The 23,810-nt window shown below is 35.7% G+C and overlaps 1 protein-coding gene across 12 annotated transcripts in view; it reads right to left on the bottom strand.

The window, feature by feature from the left end:
• PICALM (phosphatidylinositol binding clathrin assembly protein) overlaps positions 1 to 23,810 on the bottom strand; it is a 69,490-nt gene that overhangs the window by 38,164 nt on the left and 7,516 nt on the right. For all 12 annotated transcript variants that reach the window (XR_005930923.1, XM_030043174.2, XM_030043173.2 and 9 more), the window contains exons 2-3: positions 2,628 to 2,770; positions 318 to 393 (exon numbers count right to left, since the gene is read on the bottom strand). Coding sequence is in view for 11 of the 12 variants with exons in the window: in XM_030043174.2 (XP_029899034.1) it covers positions 318 to 393; positions 2,628 to 2,770 (219 nt within the window). In the remaining variant the exon portion in view is untranslated. The remainder of the gene's footprint in view (positions 1 to 317; positions 394 to 2,627; positions 2,771 to 23,810) is intronic.

Below are 23,810 nucleotides of genomic sequence, written 5' to 3' on the forward strand. Positions count from 1 at the left end.
TTGAAATTTAACTTACTAATCAAAATATACCTCTCCAAATGGAGAAATCTCTTCAGAATTAGGAGGAATACCAAGTCAGATCTGTTTAGCTAAGAAAGCTAGAAGCATTTATAAGTAAGCCTTTCCTAAAAGATGCAACAAATTCCTCCAGCAGACAGCTTCTGCCATGCCACAATAGCATTTTAAATTAAGAAATGCAGTCTGGGGTAAAACAGACAGAAAAATTACTTCTTAAGTTACATAGTCCATTAGCGTTACCAAGTTCTATTTACTGTCCCCCAGCACACTACTAACTTGTAATGAAAAAGACACCTTACCTTGCAATCCACTTTTGTCTAGGAAATTGCTCAAATTAAACAATGTGTTTCTGGACGCCAGATACTGGATAAAACGCTACAAAGGAAAAATATAAATTCTTTTACTATATTACCAATGAGCTGGAACTGAGGTAACAGTACTAGAAACTCTTTTAATCCAGCTTATGAAATTCAGTTTTTGTGCTTTAAGACTCATTTCAAATCTGGAAACTATTACAAAAACTCAGTAACTAGCTTCATTCGAAAATTTAGCTATTTTTTATGTAAAAATCTGTGAACAAAATCAAATTCACGTAGATATTGCATGAAAGCCTCTGACTGAAAGACTCTTGGTTATTTTAAGCCAGAATATGGAACTGTAAACTCCTGAAAAAATCGCTGCCAATGCATTCTCATTTTACATGCTCACAATTGTTTCACTAACTTCAATGTTATAACAGCTGATTTCATTTTAGCAATTAGTCAAGGCATCTTTGCTCATCATAGAATTTTAATAGTACTTAGATTAAATATGAAAATAAGGTGATATAAAAATTAGTTTGCTTATAAATCAAATGTTAAATAAACATAAGAATCCCTATAAAACGTTAACACAGTATCACACTTAGTACATGTCATTAGTTACACATAATTCTGAATTACATTTCAGAAAAATGAATGATGCTATTTTCATTTTGTAAAGACATTTCAGATCACTGGCACCACATCTTATTTAGTAAGAAAAATAATTTTGTCTTATGAACCACTGTGTAGAGAGCTGCTACAAAAATATACCAATCTTTCATTTGTAATAACATTTTGACAGAGGAAAAAATAGTTCTGATTAGTGTAACATGTACTACTGAATGTTTTTCATTAGCATAAATACATAGGTTACATAGAAAAAACACTGGAGAAGGGTAAAAGCACTCAGTACCTAGCTATAAATGATTAAGCAAAAGGTGGAGGACCAAACACTTTTCAGTCTTACACAGGGATTTACAGATTCTCTATAAAATTCTAGACATTTTCATAAGCACTCGCTTTCCATGTTCATTGTTCAAGTACTACTTCTAGCTGTGAAAAGTTTCATCTTGAGCAGCGATCTTACCCTCATTACTTCTGTAACACATTTGGCAAGCAAAATGTTTGGCAGTTTTATTCTTAAATGGAAAGTATTTCAGAGAGTGGTCCCATGAAATACCTTTAATTACTGTGAAGCGTATTGGTATCAGTTTAAAATTTATATGACTCAAAGTGCAAGCACAGAAAAAGTGTATAGACCCTGTTTTGGAAAGTGTCAATTATCCCAGTGATAATGCTTAAAGTCAACATGAGAAGTTTGCCCTCTTGTGGCTTACTTAGCTTCAAAGTATAGATTTTCACCAAGACCAGAAATACTCCATAGCTGAACTGCAAGAGAAACCAGTATATATATATTTTTTTTAAAACTTAAAACCCTTCACAACACAGCCAGTCAGCCAGAGGAAGCAGTTACATGACCTATAAGAACTCTGAATGCAACCTGAAATGAAAAGTTTTGGTCCTCTCCACAAAATCCTACTTGTAATTTTCTAAAGCTTAATTCCAAATTTCATATTTCTAAAGCTTAATTCCAAAGTTCATATAGCTTACATTATACTGACTGTTTGCAGTAAAAAGGAATGTTTACAAACACTTTCTAAGAGAGCCTTAAAGTATAGTTTGGTTTTTTTAAAAATGCAGAAAATTCAAGCTGCTGCTATGCTTGGCATCTCGAAAAATAAGGCCCCACAGGAATTCAAGTTGTGGAACAAAAGCTGCTTATTCCTTTTTGTTTAAATTGGGGTTTTGTTTAATTGTTCTACAGTATTTGGTGTTACTTAGATGCTCATACTCAAAGCCAGCTCACAGGCACACATTTGCCTTCACTGCAAAAGTTTAAGGGGTGATGGTGGAAATCTGCTCAGAATCACGTTATCTGGGGGAAAAGACCATCTGAATTAGCTAGAGCATGAACCAAAAAATGCTTCCATTTTCAGCTTTCAGAATTCCATTCAAGATAATTTCTGTTGGTTTTGTTTGGTTTGTTTCTTATTATTAGAATAACACCACAGAAAGAGGTACCTCAAGCATTCAGGACACTGACTTTTGATTCTAGAATTACCAACTTTAAAGTAGAAACAAACTAAGTAGACAAACATATAATGAGACCTGTGTTCATGCAGAGTTAAGACAGAAAAAGGTAAAAATACAGATCTTCTTACAAAGATAATTAGTAAAAGCATTTAACTGACATTTATAGGAATGAAGTGCTGTAACTGTTCTCAGATGTATCATTTTTTGTATTACCTCATTTCCATACACCATTAGATGATGGGTTGTGATGAGAGATTTGAAGACCACTACCCAGCTACTGTTGGTAGTTCTTTCAAACAAACTGTCTGCCAGTTGTGGGATGTTCACATTCATTTCATTTGTGCACTGGATTAAATCTGCAATACAGAAATTTTTATTATTATGAGTTCTGTGAAGGAAAATTAATAACATACCAAAAAAAAATCAGTACACTCATTTTATATAGTAATATTTTCTATGAAAACTGAGGGGCTTTCCAGTAAAATAAATTATTTCTTGAAAAGCACCATGGCACTAGTCTACCAGAACCTCGTAATACAAAATCCACTCTGCTCACTGCCAAGATTCCTGGTCCTCAATTGCTTTTGCAGTTGCCTTAGAAGGTCCTGGAACACAAGTATTATAACAATTTACGCTATCTCTGACTAACAACTCCCAGCTTTCAAACATCTAAAGCATTAATAGCAAAATAATTCTTACATGCTACCATTTAATCAAGTTTTACTGGAAGATTAGGACTAGAATTAATTGTAAATCTCAGATTTCTGGCCTCTTTATGGACCAGTAAACCCTTCTAGACATCAGTTCAATGTGAGTAATAAAAGATTCAAATACTGCTTAGTCTTGATACAATGCAATCAACACCTTCAAAAGGGCACAGGAAACGTGAAGTGAAAAAATGAGCCCCTAGCTACAGAAGCTGACAGATGAATTTAGTTACAATAAAGCGGGTTGTTAACTGAAAAGATGGTTAGCAGGTTGGCTAGCTAAAACGAAGCTATCCAATTTTTGCTCAACCTGGACTTCCAGTAGACAAGATCTAGTGACTCTCCAAATAGTTGTTAAAAAAAGTTACCCTTTCTTCTAGATTTGCTACTGTCACAACTGTATAACCACGAGGAGCCATGCTTATAATACAACCAATATAATAACATGTAATAATCCAGTAACTTATTTCCAAATGGCGATGAAGAGATGACTTAAGATCGTGATGCTACAGTGATAAAAACAACAGAAGCAACTATATTAACATCCAAATGTGATATAACACAGCTTGCTAGCATTCAATATGAAGCTTAAACTTAATGCAACATAGTACTGATGACATTTTACTACTATTACCACCCCAAAAATAAAACAGCAATTTTCACTCAAACTGCCAGCCCTGCCAAAGGCCATAGCTCAATAAGGATCAAGACTTGACTAAGCCCTATGCCTGCCTGTCTATGGGCTACTAGAGTTTTAACTGTAAACATCCGTTTAATCTGAAGGGAAATGTTTAACCTTTGAAGACAGTTTTATACCCTGCTATGAACAATCATTCACCAAGAAGGACTCCTAAAAGACAGGACCCTCCCCTTCAGCCCCAGAAGCAGGTAAGCATGGCTACCACAAACTCAGAACTAGCATGGTCAGAACTGAAAAAGCTGCTATTTACAAGTTTAATTATTAAAGGAAGCAAGCAGGAAATGATTTGCACATTCAAAATGTAATGAGATGGAGAGATTAGCCATTCCTTTATCTACAAGTAAAACTGCGATGACTTGATGACTACAGGCATTCATGACCTCATTTTTAAGTCACGGTTATCTATTATTGGATGATGATTTGGGGCTGTTAAGACAATGCTAGGATATTACTCAGCAAGAGACATGCTCTGAACTGGATCATTAAAACCAAGCCCTGCAGCTTCTTGATCTTCAGGTCTTCCCACCTAAGTAATAACACAAGCAGTTTTGTGCAAGGCTATCTGGCAGGTACGCACATTAAACACAAAGGTATATGCATCACAGGATGTCAAGTCATACATTTTGGTATAAGAGGTGCAAATGCATATTAGAAAGCGAGAACTTCTGTTCTTAAATGCAACATTTACCAACTAGTCAACAGTAGCAAAGAAAGAGGTGCCACTTGAAAATCCACCATCTAAAATTACTAAAAAAACTATTCCCATTCTAGATGATATTTTGTGCTGGAAGAAATGTTTTCTGAAACGCCATTGGACTTCCAAATCATGTTTTGGTATCTCTTGCAGTGTGTAAAAGAAAACAGGCTCTGTAACCCAGCAGAAAATCATCCCTCACAGAACTGATGAGTGTTTATGTGAAAAGCATACGAATGAACTTGGGGGAGGGCGGGGGGAGAGGGCAGGCACATTAAGAAGGAGAACTAGTAGTAGCCAACTGGGAGAGAACATAGGCAAGAACAGAAGTAACACTGGCAAGTCTAGCCTTGAATGAAAGGAATTAAATTTGTAAATGCAAACAAGGGAAAGAGTCACTGCGATACCACAGTTACTACAAACTAAGTTTAGCAAAACATGAAGTTTCTTTCTCTACAAAATGCAGGTTGAACAACACAGATGCTTAATAATCTGGTATGTCCTGATACCCCAAAGTGCCTACATCATATACATTTCAGAAACGTTACATCTGTCTAAAAGCTTCTTTGAAAGTATTTGCATGGACAATGCTAATTAGATAAAGAAATATTTGCACAATTAAATCCAAATTAGATCAGCAATTTTTGTGCTAACCGTAGCATAAGAAGCATAGTACAGACACAGCAGAAGAGAAGACAGTACCCTGCGTCCCACACTGCTGCACTGCCTGTTCAGAAAGACTGTCATATATAGTGTTCTTGCTTTTTTATTCTATTCCCACAGACACCCTTCATTAAGTGAGAGGAACAAATATGTAATTATTTTCACATCCTACACTTTACACAACTCGTCTCACACCCACCTTTGAAAATACTAGCTATGTATTTTGAAACATAAGTGCCCAAAGCAACATATCTCAAGACTGCTCGTTACTGGGTATGGTATGAGCAATACCACAGGCAGGTAGATAACCAAAGGGCACAGCACTAAGGGGAATAGCTTTAACCTTAGAAAAGAACAAAACCCAACCAAACAAAAAACGAAATCAAGCAAACAAAAAAGGATAACCCTTGGTAAAAGCGTGATGACTGTTTCATCTTCCATCTTCTTGTCATAGGAGAGAAGGAGGAGGATTGAATGCTTACTACCCCCATCAATACTACAGAAAGTAAAGTCACTCTCTTTATTGACCTTCTGCATTAATGCCCACAACACCTCATAGCTGAAAAGAAACTCCTGGGAAGTACAAACCACCTAAAAGCTGCTAAAACTTCCACAGCATAAGACACACAGCTTACAGATATTAAATAATAAACATTGATCATTGTTTCAAAGAAGGCAGCAATTAACAAGAATTTTAAGTTAAGCTTGCAGCTGGCTGGGACAGTTGTATGAGGGAAGCTTACTCAGCAATGAATGCAGAGTCACATCCACAGGTATAGCTGGAGACAGCCCAGAAAAAGGCCATCAGGATGGCCAGGGCTTAGAGCACATGATGCACAAGAAGCAAGTTGAAGGAGGTGGGTTTATTCCATCTGTAAAACAGAAGGCTAAAGGCAAGGAGGGGGAACATAAACGCTACCTTCTCAGTCAGATGTTTCTTGGAGGCTTACAGCAGAAGGATGAGAGGCAGCAGTCATGCTGCAACAAGGGAAATTCTTTTCAGATTAAGAAATTAAAAATCTTCACAGTGAAAGTGATCAGGCACTAGAGCCCATAAGCAACCAGGTCTTTTAAAGTTTGACATGGTTTAAGCAGGGGGTTTATTAGACGACCTTCTGAGGTCCCTTCCAACCTAAAGTAATCTACAATTTTACGTACAGTCTATGTAAAGAGAATGAGAAAATGGAGACAGGCAAAAACAAACAAGTGACTTACGAAGTAAGTTAAGTCCAAAAGAATAGTCCAACAGGAGTATAATTGTGAATATTTCAAAACCTTAGACGTATTTAAGTGATTGATAAGACTTGTGTTTTGACAATCTCCATTTACCTACCTACACTAAAATCATACACCAAATTTCAGCAGAGATGTCAAAACTAGACTTTCCTAAAAAACAGTTCTAGTTTGTTTTTAAATATGGTTTAGTTTCTTCTATTTTTGTTATAACAGTTTAAATTTTTACCACTAAATGACTTTCACATAATTCAGTTCTGTTTGAGTTTATGGCTTTTTTCCAACAAAGCAAAGATTTTGCAAACAAAGGTCTGGTCTACAGACGTTTCAGTAACATTGAAGATTTGCAACTGCACCTCTACAAAAGCAACTGTATTGCCTAACCCTGTTGAAGTTCACTAGTACAAAACATACAATAAAATACTGTATAATACTCTGGGTAAGAAAAAGAATGTTACTTGCACTCCCAGCGAAGATAACTACAGTCTTTACAACTGTTCAGCCTTCATTACAGGAAAGAGAATCAAACGATTCATTGCTTTACACAATTGATAGTTATAGGTGAGAGAAGTACAAAGGCAGAAAGTAGGGTAAAAGTGCAGCAAGACTGAAGATTCATATCCAAGAAACGAGCAGCGATCATCTACACAAAGCAGCTACTACAAGGCTATGATGCTCATTTGAAGTACAGCATCTACTCCACACTAAGTATGTAGATGTGGATTAGCCAACCCATGGTAAGTGATTATATGATTCTTAACCCAGAGCAAACATGAGGCAGTCAGGCTAGATGGTAATAGATCAAAGGCATCTGCCACAAATTATCCTAGAGAACACGTGTGCTTTCAACATGTGCCTGTGACCTGACTCCTTGTGCAGAAGAACCTCATTCTGTACTAAGCAGCCTCCTAAGACAAAGCTATGAAAAACTAGTTTATTTCCCCACAAAAAGAACCATCAAGTAAGATGAACATGTTTTTATTAATTTCTTTCCAGAATCTTACCCATATTAATTTGCAGTAAGATTATAAAAATTTGGCGTGAAAATAGGCTTCACTAACTCAGACTGTATCATTTGCAGTAACCTGAACAATAAACTGAACGCAAGCCAGAATTATGTACTTCACATACTGATTATTTCCAATGGTTTAGCTATACCTCTTATTTTGAACAACGTTTCTATCCGTAAGTATCAACCTAAAAACATTTACAAGAACCAGATCTTCCAGGCCAGAAAGCGTGCCCAAACCTCTAGTTACTCCAAAATAAGTCAAGCAACCATGACAGATTCCCATCTTGCTAACTATTGCTTTTTCATCTATTATACCAAAGATGCTATCTAGAGTGAGCACATAAGCGGTTATATTTTCCAACATGCTGACAGTTGTTTCTTTTTATAATGCAACTTACAGTATCCATCCAGTAAGCAGGCAATTGAAAAATCGATCATTCAACATTAGTAGGCACATACAGTGCCAAGAGTTAAATACATTACATTCTTCAGTAAAAAAAAACAAAAAAACAAACCCAAAACCATAAAGGGAGAGTAAGGTAAATGACATCCTAGTTAGTTAATTCTTTATTTACATATTCATACAGATGAAATTCAGATGAAATCAACCCCTCATATAATAAGGTTTGGCCAAACACCAAAAAGCCTGAAAATGCTGAACTGCTTTGCCCAGTAAGTCACGCACCCATTTTCTACATCTCATTGAATCTGAATTCATGTTTGATAAAACAACTAAAAACATAAGACAATTCTGGTGTAAGATTAGGCAGTTGAACTTGCCCGGGACAAACTGCTGCAAAATAAGGGTTTTTTTTAAACACTTATGTGGGAATTACTTGGGAATTTAAATTATTCTAGATTACATACTGCCTTCGTAAACTGGGAAGCTACAGCAGAATGAGTGATCCATGGAACAGCATCTCCAAGTAACAGTTGCAATGAAGGAGCTCATTACCCCAGTGTTGACGAAAAAAAAAATTAATGAAAATACAGCAATATATGTTGCTTCCAGATTGGCTAAATTTAGTCTAAAACAGGACCAAAAAAATCTTCAGAATAAGAGCACTTTGCTCTTCATTCACACATGTTTGTGCGTATTGCAGTTCTATGAAGTTGACTGGAAAATGATTAGGAAACAAGTACTACAATCCTGGGAAGCAGCTCATATACAATTTTTAGACTAACTACAACTAGAAAATAAAATAAGTCACAGGCCCTGCCAGAAACTCAAGAAGTTTGCTTCGTAAGAATTAGTCCAATTTATTTATTTTTAAAAAGATATTAAAAAACAGAGCTCAAAAAGAAGAGCTCCACAAGACAAGCAGATCACTTCACTACGACTCTTGTTTAAATGATCTAGTTTTCACACTGAAGCTATCTAATACGTGAGTGGCTTTGCTCGGATGGCATGTTTTCTTTTGATCCCTGCTAGAGGTACTACTGTAACAAAAACTTAGTGTCCCCCAAAACAGCTTCTTACAGGAATCAGGCCTGTGTTTGACATTCACCCACGATCACAGAAATTGGTGTCACAAATGCAGGACTGCACCTTAGCGCAAGATTCAATATGGAAATGGCCATCTGAACAACAAAAGGGGCAAAATTTCCCTTAATGTTTATTTTAACTTCAGAGACTAACAAACACTAGAAGTACAAGGCATGATTAAAGACAGGCATGTATACCTTCACCACATTAAACAAATATATGATTTCTCCCAAGCCAACATAAAATCAACATAAAAAAGACACTACAGATGATTAATCAAATAAACCATATGTTAAACAGCCTGAGCTTACTTATTCAGAATATGCACATACTTAGCTCCAGGTTCAACAGGAGTCTCCAATTTATTCTGTGATCTTCCACAAACACACATTTACACAGCTATGCCTAATAACAAGTCCTATATATGAATAGTTCTTTGATTTTTTTTTTTTAAAGATTATTAAAATACCACCCTATTAAATTAAGCAAACAGCTGATTTCTTTGTATCATTACCTTTGGGCAAATCTGCATGTTACATATCTCTGCCCTACCACAAGGTATTGTCAAAGCTTAAAGGTCATTCTGAATAGACTACACACTTTTCAGATAGCACATACTGCTTTATTTCAGATAAACTCAATGCCCAGACAAGGAAAAATACTATGATAAAAGGGATGCATATTTAATCACACACAAATTAAAATTTGAAACATGAAAAATTCTTAATACCCTACTCTTCCAGAATAATCATAATCTAAATACCCTAAAATACAAACTACCAGAAGTTCAGCATACCAGGAGCATAAGTGAAGTTACCCAACAAACTCTATGAAGCTGTCAGAAAGCTCTCATTTGCTTTAACATTTCATCTTTTCTTAACAGGATTAAAGCCAAAAATCATTATTAGAATTTAAATACATATTGATGGATCCAAAGTGTAAGCCAAATATGCATCAGATCAAGTTTACCTAATTGGTAAATTTATAACTGAAGCCAAAACACATCGCAAAGCCATTTCTTTTTTAAATATAAAAGGAAACATAAAACATTTATTCAATGAGTTGAGTAATTATTCTTATGAAATTACGTCCACACAGAGGAGTTCAACAGAACACAATCCGTTTAGCACATGGATTAGCTTTCAAACTGAAGAGATAACATGCTAGTGACTGACATTCTACCTGCATGAGGGAACACTTGTGGCTAATCATTAATGGTGGAATATGGGACACTTTCTACACTTAAAATAATTCTACTGAAGAGTGTGCATTTGCTTACAAACAATCTTTTCCCCTTTCACCTATGGCCATACATGGCCATAGTACATGGATTTTAATGCAGTGCTTGAGATTTTAAAAGCTATTGATACAGGATCATTTTTTCCTCTAGGGGAGCAGTTTCTCCAAAAGACAGAACATTCAAAGCTGAAACACTTCCATTTCATTACACTTTTGAAAATCACATACAGTGGTGAAAATTCTGGTGTCTCCACTTAACCCAACAGCTGAAGCAAAAAAAACCCCACCACACCATATAGCTGTCTGCTCTGCTAAGGCTCAAGTTCAATTCCCTTCTCTAGCTGTACAGATTTCAATTCATACTTTACAACTCCCAAGTTATACCACTTTCCACTGTTAGGGTCTCATTTTCTTATGTTAATACTTCTCACTCTAGAGAAATATTTGATCACTGGAACAGAGCAACAAATGTGAAGTGTCCCCTCATTTGGTAAGCAATCTTAACTGAAACAGAAATGCTGAATATAAACATCTGTTGCACAGTTCCACAGGTAAGGCATTACCAAGGGGTGGATGAGAATGTCAGCAGGGACACAACTGTTTCCTACATGATGACACAGTGTAGCAGCAGCTAACACTGTCAACTGTCTTTAAGAATTAGGTGAAAAATTTCAAAGATCAGAAGTCAGCAAATTTGCACCAAATTGGTTAACAATCTGAAGTGATCGGGATTATGCCGATAGGAAGTTTGCCACTAGACAAAAAATTCCCTCCTTTGGTTTTGTGTTAGGAATACATTTACAGCAAGCACTAGTGGTGGTGTAAAGTTTAATTTACTATTTCTAAAGAAATTTTACGGGTTTGGGATTACTTCCCCCTACCCCCCAAAACAGCTAACATGATCTATGTACCCATGTTGACTTTAAATAGACCCGTCACAGGTTCTGGCAAGGCACGCATGCCTGCCACATCTTTCCTTTCCAGGAGGACATGGAAAAGTGTTACGCAATAGGGAAAATAGGTGTTATTGAGGAAAAAACAAACAAACAAACAGACACTCCAGTTAAGCTAACGGAACATTTGACAGCAAATCTCGAATGCAGCAGAAACTGAATTGCAGCTACAAAGTTTTCCATGGTCAGTTTTTATTCTGTCATTTGCTGAACTAAGAATTTCTTTTTAGCCTGGGTGGTTTGTGTGAAGTTTAACATGAAAGATTAGAATTACCTAATCTCTCTATACTAGATCTTTTTCTAGTTGCATTATTTTCTTCAAATTTCTGTAACAGATCATCTTCCTACCTTGAATAGGAGACAAGTCAAGATAGTCCCTTGTTTTCAAACATCCAATATAAAGTATCAAGGAGAAGAGTTTTTCAACTGGCTGCTGATGACAAGTATTTTGGATTATGGGAGTTATTTTTTTCCACTCACCTTGACAAGCTGATTATGAAGGTAACAAGCACTTATGGTATTTCTTATTCTAAATTTATCCAGTTTCAAAAAACCCCCCAAAACTTGAAATTACTTCACAAATACATACCAGTTTTATTTGAAAAGTTTATGAACTCTAGCAAAACCTCTTGAAAACACTTATAGAACATTTAACATGTACTCTTCTTCAATATTTAAACACTAGAGAATTTAGCTGTGCCACGAAAGCATTTTGGACACTTATAAAAAACACAAGAAATCAGAAATACTAAAATAAGAACAAAATACAGAAATTGGCTGTAAAATCAAGTATTAAAATCTACTTCTACAGATTAACAGTTCTGATGACAGTGAACCCTAACACATTCAAATCTGATTCTACACATTCCAACTGACTTTTTAAACCAAAATAACTTAATGTATGCATATGGTAAATTTCTAAATAATTTCCCACCTCTTCCATAGGTGATGTCCTTATTCAAACATGGAAAATAGGATTAGAAAGCCCCTGGATGTAAATAAGTAATTTTCACTAAAGAACCAAACAATCTGTCTAAAAACAATAATCAAAGTAGTTTTGAACATGAATTCAAACATGCAAAATTGTCAATTTTTAAAAATTTATTTCTTCCTCAGATACGTTTGGTAACTGCAAATGAAGCCTGTGCCAAAACAAAGAAACCCCAAATGGCATACTTAAGTGATTAAGCTAGAAAAAGCAAATGATGTTAAATTTCAGTCTGAGCCAGTAAATGACATTTAATCTGATGGAAGAATATTATGTAACCAGCATGTATTTGAAAACTGAGTGATACTTAAATGTTTTCACAATTACCAGAAAATACCTACATTTGCAGTTTAAAACAAAATATGCCATAAACAGTATTTGTTCTAAATTTAGGTTTGTTTCTCTTCTGAATAAACCCACTTGTACCAAACTGCTTTACTAGAAGGAGTTTTCTACAGCAAACTTCCCAGTGGCTTCACCCAAGTCGCCTCGAGAGGGGGACAAGGAAATCTGGACCACACATTTGTTATAATTAACAATAAAAATTCCAGCTGAAAATTCTTCCTCTGTATATAACGTTATTCTAAGAGCTAGATACACTGACTCAGGAAATAATTTATGGAAGAGTTAAAGAAATCTGAGAAGACCCACTCTGTTCAGAGCTTTCCATGTTTAAAAAGGAATGTGATTTAATCTTACTTATATTAGATAAGCAGGATAAAAAAGGCAGAAAGCAGGTTTAATGTAATGTAGAATAACTTGTTCTACAGCCAACAATTTATATTTTCATTTCATCAAGCTGCATCTTGTCTTTTTCTTTGAATTCAAATAAGACTATCATGTTCTCTTTCCTACCTAAAACTGCAATTTCTAATTGCAATTCTTAGAAACTACTTTAAATCTCCAACAGTAACCCTGTGAACTCAGCAGTATTGCCTCAGGTACCTCTAACTGTCTAGATTTACTCTTACAGCAACTCTTTGACTAACCTTTACTTCTTATGTTTGAGAACTGTAAAAAATTACTACAATACTTTCTGTGAAAAATACAAGTAAAAACGGGTTCAGCTGAGCAACCACTTCAACGAAAACTTCTCTGAGTAACTATCAAAACTCATCAGCAAACAAAGCATCAATAAATGAAACAGTAAAAGAAGTTAAAAATAAGGGAAGCATAACTCAAACCAATAGGTAAGTCACACTGACAAACAACTTGGTTTGGTTTTTGTTTTTTTTTTTTAATTTTTCATCTTAATTCCCACATAAAGGTAGGTGCCAAATTACCATTTTGAGCCACGATTAACAATGATTATTCAAAGTTTTCCATAGTTACAAATACTGCGGAAATGACAAGTCTGGCTAAGCTACCTTTACAAAATCAATTTCTCAAGACATAGCAGAACACTGCTTCCCAAATAATTTCTTAAACTTGCTGAGTACCCCCATGATGCTTTAAAGGCTAACATTAAAATACTACTTAATTTTGTCTCAACAGCTCCAGCCACATACTGTAAATACAATACTCTAACTTCAACTACATTTGTCTCATTAATCCAGAAACAGTTACAGGCACAATTACACAAATGTTAAGTGTACAATGATGGCACATAAACAAGTTAGAGCAGTTTAGAAACTGAATATACCAACACCACAATCCTTCCTCTTATCTGCTTATCTAATCAGATACATTTCTCCTTGGAAAAAATGACAATTTTAAGCTGTTCCATTCACCCTGCAAGCATCATCATGTTACACTTCCAGACAAGAGAAGTTGCTGGTATTCTGTTAAGCTCAATTTAAGAAAATAACCTGAATTACCAGATCATCATAGCAGAATGAATAAAATAAGTTATACATACTTAGGATCACTGAGTTATAGAATAATTCTGCATAAAAGCCATCAACACAATGGAAAAACACTGTTGTCTGTAATCTACTTCCTTAATGAAATATTTTTCTTTCGATGTTTCCTAACTTTCCAGTCATCTTAATTCAGCTGATCTCCTCTGGATTCTCTACAGTTTCACTAATATTTTTTTGTTTGTTTTTTTTTTTTTTAAATATAGTGCCCCAAGCTGGATACTGAAGCTCCTCAGCACCAAATATAATGGAAACAACTTTGTCCCATAATGCAATCTTCTATAGACATACGGAAGGACGCCCATCTTTCCTGCAGCCTCACATTGGTGGTTTATAATGAAAATTAAATGAGCCAAAGCCTCTTGTAGTGCTGCCACACTTCCAGATAATTCTTTTATACACTCAACTTTGTCACCTTCCTTACCCATTTAGAACTTTGCACTTAAAAGCATTCATGGAGTACTACTCCAATTTATCAGTGTAACTTTGTCTTCTAAGCTTGGTCTGAAGACCAGCTGCAAACTTTCCCAGCACAATGCTATTCTCTGTTAACACGTGGTATATTCCAACATAACGGTTATTAATAAAAATGCATCATTAGAACCAGATATGGACATATTCTCCACTTTAAGTATCCTCCAATTTGATGGCAAAGTGATGCAAGCAGCCTATATTGATTCTCCCATGCACTAGTTAGAGTCATGCAGAAAAAAACACACAAAAACCCCACGTTTGTTACCTGCACCCATCAAGATCAGTTGTTGTAATGGGAGAGAACTATCTTTGTTAAAATCTTAAAATATTAATCAATACAAAGCATCTGAAAGATGTTATCTTTCTAAAGATTAATTTTCCAGGTCCTCTCTTCTCCCTACAATTCCTTTTTGTCTGCTGTTCTCCAGTATTCACATTTTCTTAGAGACAGATGCCAAAAATTTAAGTAATTATTTAAGCTAGAATCAGAAATTTCATTTCAGAAGATATTTACCAGGTCCTGCCAATTTTATTCAACTAACGTAAGTAAATATTCCTCAGCGTAGTTTTCTGGGAGGAAAGAAGAAAGAAAAAAAAAAAAGCATTCCTTTCCTCTTGTAAACAGTAACTGTACTAAATACCTGGTCACAATTATCTCTTGCAAAGCTTAAAGAAAAAAGGCCTGTTGATGTTTGAGCCATCTCAGTATCATTTTCTCCCCTGTTAGACAGGCATGTTTTTAAGTTAATTATTATGATATTAAAGGTTATGGATCTCTGGAGTGGATGCAGCATACTGGCAAAAAAATTCTTTAGATGAATGACCATCAGTGATTCCAAATCTTTCTGCAAAAGAAGTGTTTTGACACAATGAACTACGTCTCCACTAGGGATTTTTGCTGGTATTGGTTTTTTCATCACAGCTTTCTTAGTATGTTATTTTAAAGAATGAGTTATAAGCTCTTTTCAGTACAAAAATAGACATTTTTATTACAAATCCACCACACAGAGATAGTTTTTAAGCACACATACATAGTGGTGTTGTTTATATATGGTGAAGTCATGCTCAATGAATACAAGCTAAAATGTCCAAAGAAAAGGAGCCACAGCCTATACTGGGCACAAAATGTGAACAGCCATTCCCAACTAATGCTCATACCAGCGGAGGTTTCTGTTAGCTCAGCCTACACCAAATAATCCATGGCTTATTAGAACTGTTTTGGCTGAGGATGTGAAAGCCTGACTTTGAATCTTTTCATACTTCGAAGTGATAACATTGCTCTCCTTCTACATACCATGGAAGCAGTTTGAAAGACCTCTCAAAAATTATAATCTCCCACATGCAACACTATTATTTAACTGAAACATGTATGCCAAGTTTAACAAGTTTAAACTAGGGGGAGACCTACCAGCATGAATGATCCAGGTCATAAAGATAAAAAATTTTCTGCCAAACACTGTTGTCAAACTTTTTTCCCTGCACACCATGTATGCATACATTGTTTGTAATTTTCAAAAAGTTTGTGAACTTCTAATTGACTGTATTTCATATAAAGAAGAGATGGATGTATAAGATTACTTGTAAGATTTTTTCCCGCTCAAATTTAAGTAAGACTTCTTATGACAGGTTTTCAGATATTCAAGTATTTTTTTTCTGATAAAGCATTATCCTTGCAGAGTTCTAAGTTTTATCGATATTGCATTACTCTTAAGAAAAGACCTTAAGTTCTTCCTCTAAACAAGACAAATCAACTACTGCTTCAGCACCCTAAGGCTGAGAAATACGCAAGAAATGCTAAAACTACTGAATGCTTTTGCTCTACATTCAATTCCTACACTACCTTTTAAAAGCATTTTATCACAAAATCTAGTCCAAAATAAGTATTAGCTCCCACACATACACTAGCACATTATTCCCACTGAAAAGTATCTGTAAACTTAGAATCTTGATCCTATCTTTACAAACATGCTTAATAATGAGCCTATGAATCATATTCTAAAAGTGATTCTTGATTACGAGAACGAAAAATGCCTGTATCGGCCAACTAACATGACAATTCTTGCATAAGCAGTACATTCAACCTGACTATTTAACTCATTGGCCTATTTAAACCAGGGAGAAACAAATATTCTTTTTCACTGATCATGTGCTAGCTTCAATGCATTCATGAATAAAATTATGAATAGTTATTTGTTCAACATTAAGTCAGTATTTTCAGAGTGCATAACTGCAAACACTTGAGGATGCATCCACTTTTTTAGGTTCTGACGAGCTAGAAAGCAGGTACATATCTTAAGAGTTCTGTATAAGCAGCGCTGTTAGAGAATACATTAGGACAGGTGGCTGGGCAGGCTTTGATTTTGAATGACAGCCATCTGATTCAATATTGAAATAAATATTTAAATTTAATATAGTAGAGTATAATATTAATTACTATATTAAATATTATAATAAATATTTAAGTATCCAATATAATATTTATAGTGTGGACAGTCATACACAGTGGATGGATGGAAGCACAATGAACTGCATTAGCTGGAACATTTCTATTTTGATGAAGACTAACTACTTTGAAAATTGTATAGGTTTAACACTACTTTTATCTCCTACTACAAACATGAAGGCATTTTAAGCAAACAGTCTGCATACCTGCAAGTTTATCCTTTGATTTTACCTTAAGGCGCATAGAGAAGGCTCATAACATGGTTTATAGGTAGCTGAGAGAGATCAGTATGTGATGCCAAAGTTATTAAACCTCAGGTCTCCTCACCACCACGTACACATTGAATATGTTATCACGCTGTTCTCTATCTTTCTCTCCGACATGAATAGTGCCCAAGCCATCTGCCTTTGCATACTGTAAATTTTTGGTTACTGTACGCACTTACAGCCCTTTCCTTCTGCTCCAAAGGAACTTAGTCTGCAAATACTCTGTAGCTATTACACCTCCATACAATAAAAAGAAGTTGCGCTAATGGACATGTGTTGAAAACAAGACTTGTGAAACACGTGTAAAGGCTGCTGTTGTACTGCCAACAGCACGCAACCAATCCTTGCAGATTGCTCTGGAATACCTCCTAGACTCATGCAAAGTACTAACACAAAAGCCCTTACCTAGCAGCTTGCACATTATTGTAGCCCAGCCTACCGGAACAGAGAAACCATTTTGTCAACAGCAGACACTGCAGAACAAAAAATCCTCAATGAGCACAACTCTACAGTTGTTTTGCAGCAAGACGACTTTTATTTTTTCAAAAAGGTCAGCCTTTAACATAACTATGGTTCACTTCAGTATCTAACCCTCCTCAATTCTGCAAAGAACTCCTGATCTCAATTTGTGGGATTAAGTCACATAGTCGTCAATGCCAGCATTTGTAATATAGCTAAATGGCCTGTCTTCAAAGCTTCCAGTGCCAGAGCTCACCTGGTCCATATGGGATTCAGATCAAACCTGTTAAAAAGTATACCCAAAGGCAGCCAAAGTACCTATGCTGCCTTCCACCATATGTGACTTCCTTAATCCTGCATTACAGAAAAACAGAGACAACACACCTGACATCATGAACAGCATATTTTGTCAGTAAACACCTCTAGCACAGTTTCTAAATATATGTATCTTCTGAATATACAAAGTATTCACACAAGTGTAATTTAGGTGTTTCTTAGATGTTTGCAGCAAATGTGTACCATCACTCTATAGCATAGTGAAACCACGATCAAGCGTTAGCGCAAGCCTGACCTCCTACCACCACATCTCACTAAACAGATTTTCAAGCCAAAAAGTTCTCCTGCTCTTTGTTATTTTAGAACTAATCACACGCATGTAATTCACATTTTTTCCCTTTGAACAGCACCATTTGGTGCATCTTTTAGAATAAAGTGATGTGGAAGACTGTGTGAACATGTTACCAGAAGAGTCAGGAGGTAACCTATTTGTGAAGAGGTTATTCTCTCCCATTTTAAAATAAGACTTTGGAAATTAGATTTCCTTCTAAACAGAATCTAATTCAGAGCGAGAATAGCACATTTTTCCTGAATCCGTTTGGGAGCTGTCAGGAAACATGTATTTGAGTTAAAGGAGTTATGCCTCTGTATTTGCCTACCTCCATCAGTGCTGAAACTGCAGATGAAGATGTGTATATCCACCTCCATACAGCAAAGCTTTCTGGTCAGACTATGACCTTCTCGACATCAAAGGTCTTCCAGTTTCTGGAAAGCACTCATGCCAAAACACATCTTCTACTATGCAGCCTCCCAGACTGTGTAATGCCTGCAGCACACTAAGTGTACTGGTGTCCTCAGCAAACCAGAAATTATATAGGACAATAAATTCAATGTAATGGTAAAAATATTTAAATGCTTGGTAGGACATATTCCTTGGCAGATACCATCCTCTACAGCTTCACCTACAGTAAAGGGCTGCCTGGTTAACTACTGGCAAAAAAAAAAAAAAAAAAAAAAAAAAAATTACAGACACATACTTTTATGGAAATAATGCCTTCTTTTGTCACAGGTTCATGCTAGTTTGTTGTACAAAATAAGCTGTACTGTCAAGAGATTCTAGCATTGATTAGATTCAAGGTATGAATAAACTTTACACACATCATGCTATAATCCAGCTATGCCATATTTCCTATTTTGTGTGGAAAATCTGCATATCTTACTTTTTTTGTTGATCTCTCAGGAAATAACTACAGCAGTGCCCTCTCAGATGATTGCTTACTGTTTTAGCTGACTAAACAGAGCTTAACAGGTCTTAAAGAAAATTGTAGTTCTGATTTAAAAGCTTATAAACCATGACATAAGTAGTCCAACAAAAGTGGAAAAAGGGGAAAAGTGGGGAAAACAAGGCAAAAATTAAGAAAATCACACTGCTAGTAAGCAACAAAACAAAATACAGATTTCATGAGGGAGTTTTGCTGAGGAATACTTTTTTTTTTTCCTGCAGTTTCTATAAAAGAAGCTGGTCAACCCCAAAATAATAACCCTCAAGATTTTACCATAAGAGTTCTTTCTCCACTGACAATGCAGGGGCAACAAAAACACTTGCCCAAAGCTTGCTGCAAAACTTTCCTTACTAAATCTCAGTTAACAGACCAAGGAGGAAAGCAATTTAAATTATTTGCCTATTATATCATACAGTGTGTTTTCTTAAAGAAAAAAAAAATTCTTGACAAATGATCTGAATGTGCAAAGCAGCTAATCCTCAAACTTCAAATATTTATCATTCAATGAAAATCAAACACCAACCTTCTACAAAGTGACTGGCAGAAAAATCACACAGCACAGGTTTACACAGTTGGGTACTTGGGCTAGTATCTCAGAGATCAAACAGGCTAAGTTTTGTACTCCCTGATGTTATACAAAACAGTTTGAATACACAGTTTTGCAGAATGTGTCTGAGATTTATCTTTATGCTGAAAAACTGAAAGAAAAATAGTCGGCTTTGTAACAAAGCATGGGGACTGAGATGATAGCATAAAGTCTGAAATTAATTCTAGACATAAAATTGTGAAATTGTGTTGCTTTCTTTCTATTGCTCTTTCCCCTAAATCTCACAAGTGACTTCTTTATGTGAAAGGCCATCTACATACAAGCCATCTCTATATGGCTTCTGTCTACTCCTAAGTGGGACTAATCTTCCATTTTTCCCAGCAGGAACAGGAGAAAGAAGCATAACAAAAAACATGAAGCTGCTCCTTCCATGCTAACATATTTGGTGACGTGCAAAATTCTAGTAATTTTGGTTAAAGAAGTATCACTACTTTCTAAATTAACACTTTTTTTTTAAGCAACTGAAGTTCAAGATACCTGGATCAAGAGTACTTCTTGCAGCCATTTTAATGCAGGCTCCATCAATTCCATACCACCTATTTCACATTTTGCACTTTCAAAGTAGGTGAACTCGTTAAAGGAGATTTATCACTGACAGCCACTTTCATACCTTTTCTTTTGGCCAATACAGGATCAGATTTTGACATGAACTGTTAGCAAACTGAATAAAACAGAGCACCTGTGCTCAAAGAAAAAAAAAAATCACCTCTGTCCCCCATCAACACTCAGGTATCATCATAAAACTGTTTCAACTGACACTCACGTACTGTAAGCGTGCAGCTCTCCTATGAAGGAAGGCAGTCAAGTAAAGGAACAGCTAAAATCCTCCATGCTATTAATAGAAATGTTGGAAATGCCTGCCTAATTTAGCTTTTACTTCCTTCTTCAATTCAGAATAACATCTCCCATGAGATATTTGGAGCTCCCTGAGGAAACAAAACTCATCCTGGCTCATCCCAAGTACAGCTTCAACGCACATTTGAATAGCACCCTTTTGCAAGGGCACAATAGCTAAAGGTTCAAAACCATCCTTTACAGCCCATGTTAAAGCTGCTCAGACTAAAAGTTTTAAAATATACTGTGAGACAGGTTAGGGTGAAGCAGGAATGGTCTTCACTGAGCATGAAGAGTGAGAACAAAGTTTTATTTTCCAGCACCATATATTAAGCTTTACTGATTTTCAGTAGATAAAGCAAAGGACCTTACAAAGGGGAACCCACCCGCTTGCAACAACGCTGTTATGTCTGAATTCCATAAATCCAGATCAGCTCCTCCCCTCATCCCCCAGTTTTAGACATCATTCGTGAGGACTTTATTAGTGACCATGTGGTTATCAAGTTTCACAGAGTTTTAGAGCAAACATGGAGCTTTAAACCCTTAAGTTTGAAACTGGACTGGTAAGGGAAGTTGTACACAGAAAGAATTCCATATCCCACAGCTTTCAGACAGGAATTTCTGTATTTACCATGCACAAAGACATGTCCCTATCACAAACAGCCTCTAAGATAAACTAAAGCCAAGAGCAGAAGTAAATAACATCTGCCTTTTGGTCCTCAGTAAAAGGAAAGATTACTTCAACCAGAGTCTATCTTTAAAATGAAATTGTTTCATAAAGAAAAGCTCTAACAATGCAAAATATAGTTATTCCATTTGCTTCCAAGTAAGATTTGTTCACTGGTTAAAACCTCAGAGAGCTAAAAAGAATATGGAGCTACAGTAAAACTAGGTGTTATAACATCCTGTGTCAGCCCTACTACATACCAAGAGGCTGACCACATTCCTGTCTACGGAGGCTCCTCATTAACAGTTTAAAATAAGGACAAAAGTATCTCCTCTAATGCACTGTATTTTACTTACAGATAATTAAATCTGGAGAAAGTCTCCTCACAAAATAACTGTGTATAAACAAAAAGCAAGAAACAAACAACAAAACAAAACAGAAAATCAGCCCCTGGAAATGTAAGAGCTTCAAATTTGTAACAATGCAATTCCAAACATCAGAGGTTGAACTAACTGTGCTGTTCCCCGGTATTTGAGAACTAACACAAAAGCTTCTCTAGATTTCCATCCACTCACATGCCAAATTCATCACTGAAACAAACTTCACATATTCCGTATTTTTAATGGAAAGTAATTTGCTAGGAAATTTACTTCATTTATTTTTTAGCTTTAATTACATTTGATAGGCTTAATAATGCTACTGTTGTGGCAATGTATTCCAACTGAACAGATCTAGAAGAAAGTTTGAGATGGCTCTCTATTAACTATCAAGAACTTAAAAATAAAAGTCTGTATGCAGACCATCATTTCCCACAGAGTAGTGCGCTAGTCCCTGTGTTTCAAACCGTTTACTGCCAGGAGTTGTGCATCTTGAGCTTCTCCATCAGACAGCTAATCAAAGGCAGCAACTTACTATGCATTTCATATCCTTGTTGTAAATAACTACAGCCCAGGAATGCAAAAGTGTTCATATTTGGTTTCCATTAACTTTTCTTTCATTCCTATGATTAAAATCCACTTCACATATATTTTTCATACTCTAAGTTTTATTCTGCAATGCTGTACTGTGACATTCGTGACTGAAATGGAAGCACTCCAGGGAGAAATAGCTCTTATTGAATTTAACACAGGTTATTAATATATTACAGAAAATTTTATTATAAGGGTAATAAATTCAAATTCAGTAATTTGAATAAAAACCAGATAATTAGAGCATGTCTATATCAATGAAAGCAAAGTGACATGGACTGTCACCCTGAGAATTAATTCTAAATTAAAATCTACCTAAGGATTACAGTGTGTTTCTAAATAGTAAACAAACTTGGTTGTCAAGAGGAGAAAAAAAACACAAGGACATTGTTCAGAAAGGCATTTTTTCCTGTTTATCTGTAACTCTGATTTGAACAGTACTAGTTGTAGCTCATGATGAATAAAAAGTAATTGCAAGTAAAACACCTGAATTTCACCCCTAAAACTTACAAACTGACACAATCACTTACGTAAATATTAAACTCAAGTACCCCTTGTAAGACAGAAAAGGATGAAGGCATTTCATGAGTAAGCTAGACTCTATGAAACTAGCTTTACAACAATACAGAAATGAAGAATTGCTTTGTGAACTACAGCTGTAGGTAGCTGCTGTACATAATGAAGTAAATATTCCTAACAGACTGATTTTGAAATGGAAGTTATTTTTAATCTCTTCATAACAATGTATTTGCTGAATTATGAACACCAATGGGCTCTGGCAAATAGAAAAAGGGACAGAATTAAATCTAATCGAACTACACCACCATTCTCAGTATGGTGGTATAACCATCACAGTAGTTTAAACAACTTTTAACATTTCACATCAAAAATGAGGTCAGGTCAAGAATACAGAGTTGTGGATCAGAAAAATTCATAAAGTTTGAAATAGGTTGCAATGATGGCTGCAACTATGATGGCAATACTGGGGAGGGGGGAAGGGGATAAATCAAATTCAAGTGTGGCCCGATTTCCAATTAATTATCGACCTATTTGTCACCAAGAACAGAGATACCAGCCAAAAAGACCAAGTGCAACTGCAAACAAATGTAGGTAAAATGCTGATGTGATTTCTGAACACATGGGGAGAAGGGGGGAAGTGGGACACAACACTGCATAACAAAATCAAACCCAAAACAAAAAGCACACACCTGAAAAGCAGGAGACAGGTACAGAAACATTGCCATATCACATTACAGCTCATTATCCATCCCAGAAGAATCCAAACATTGCCAACAGCAAAGCAAGTTACAAGCAGCCCGTAACAACGCCAAAGAACATGAAGACACCTACTTCTATGTTTTGATAGCCAAGAAACCCAATCTTCTGATTTGGCAGATAAAGCAACAAATCACAGAGCTGCTCTGAATGGATTTACTGCCAGATTAAAGGCATAGAAAAATCTAAAAAAAATAAAATCCCCAATATTTAAAACTTGTTTACTTCTGTTTGTAACCTGAGTTTAGTTTAAAACTTTGTATGTTATCCATTCTGGGTCTTGAAATCCACTTCACTATTGTAACTTTAG

This window comes from Aquila chrysaetos, chromosome 19 (assembly GCF_900496995.4).
Source record: "Aquila chrysaetos chrysaetos chromosome 19, bAquChr1.4, whole genome shotgun sequence".
In the NCBI taxonomy this organism is placed as follows: Eukaryota; Metazoa; Chordata; class Aves; order Accipitriformes; family Accipitridae; genus Aquila; species Aquila chrysaetos.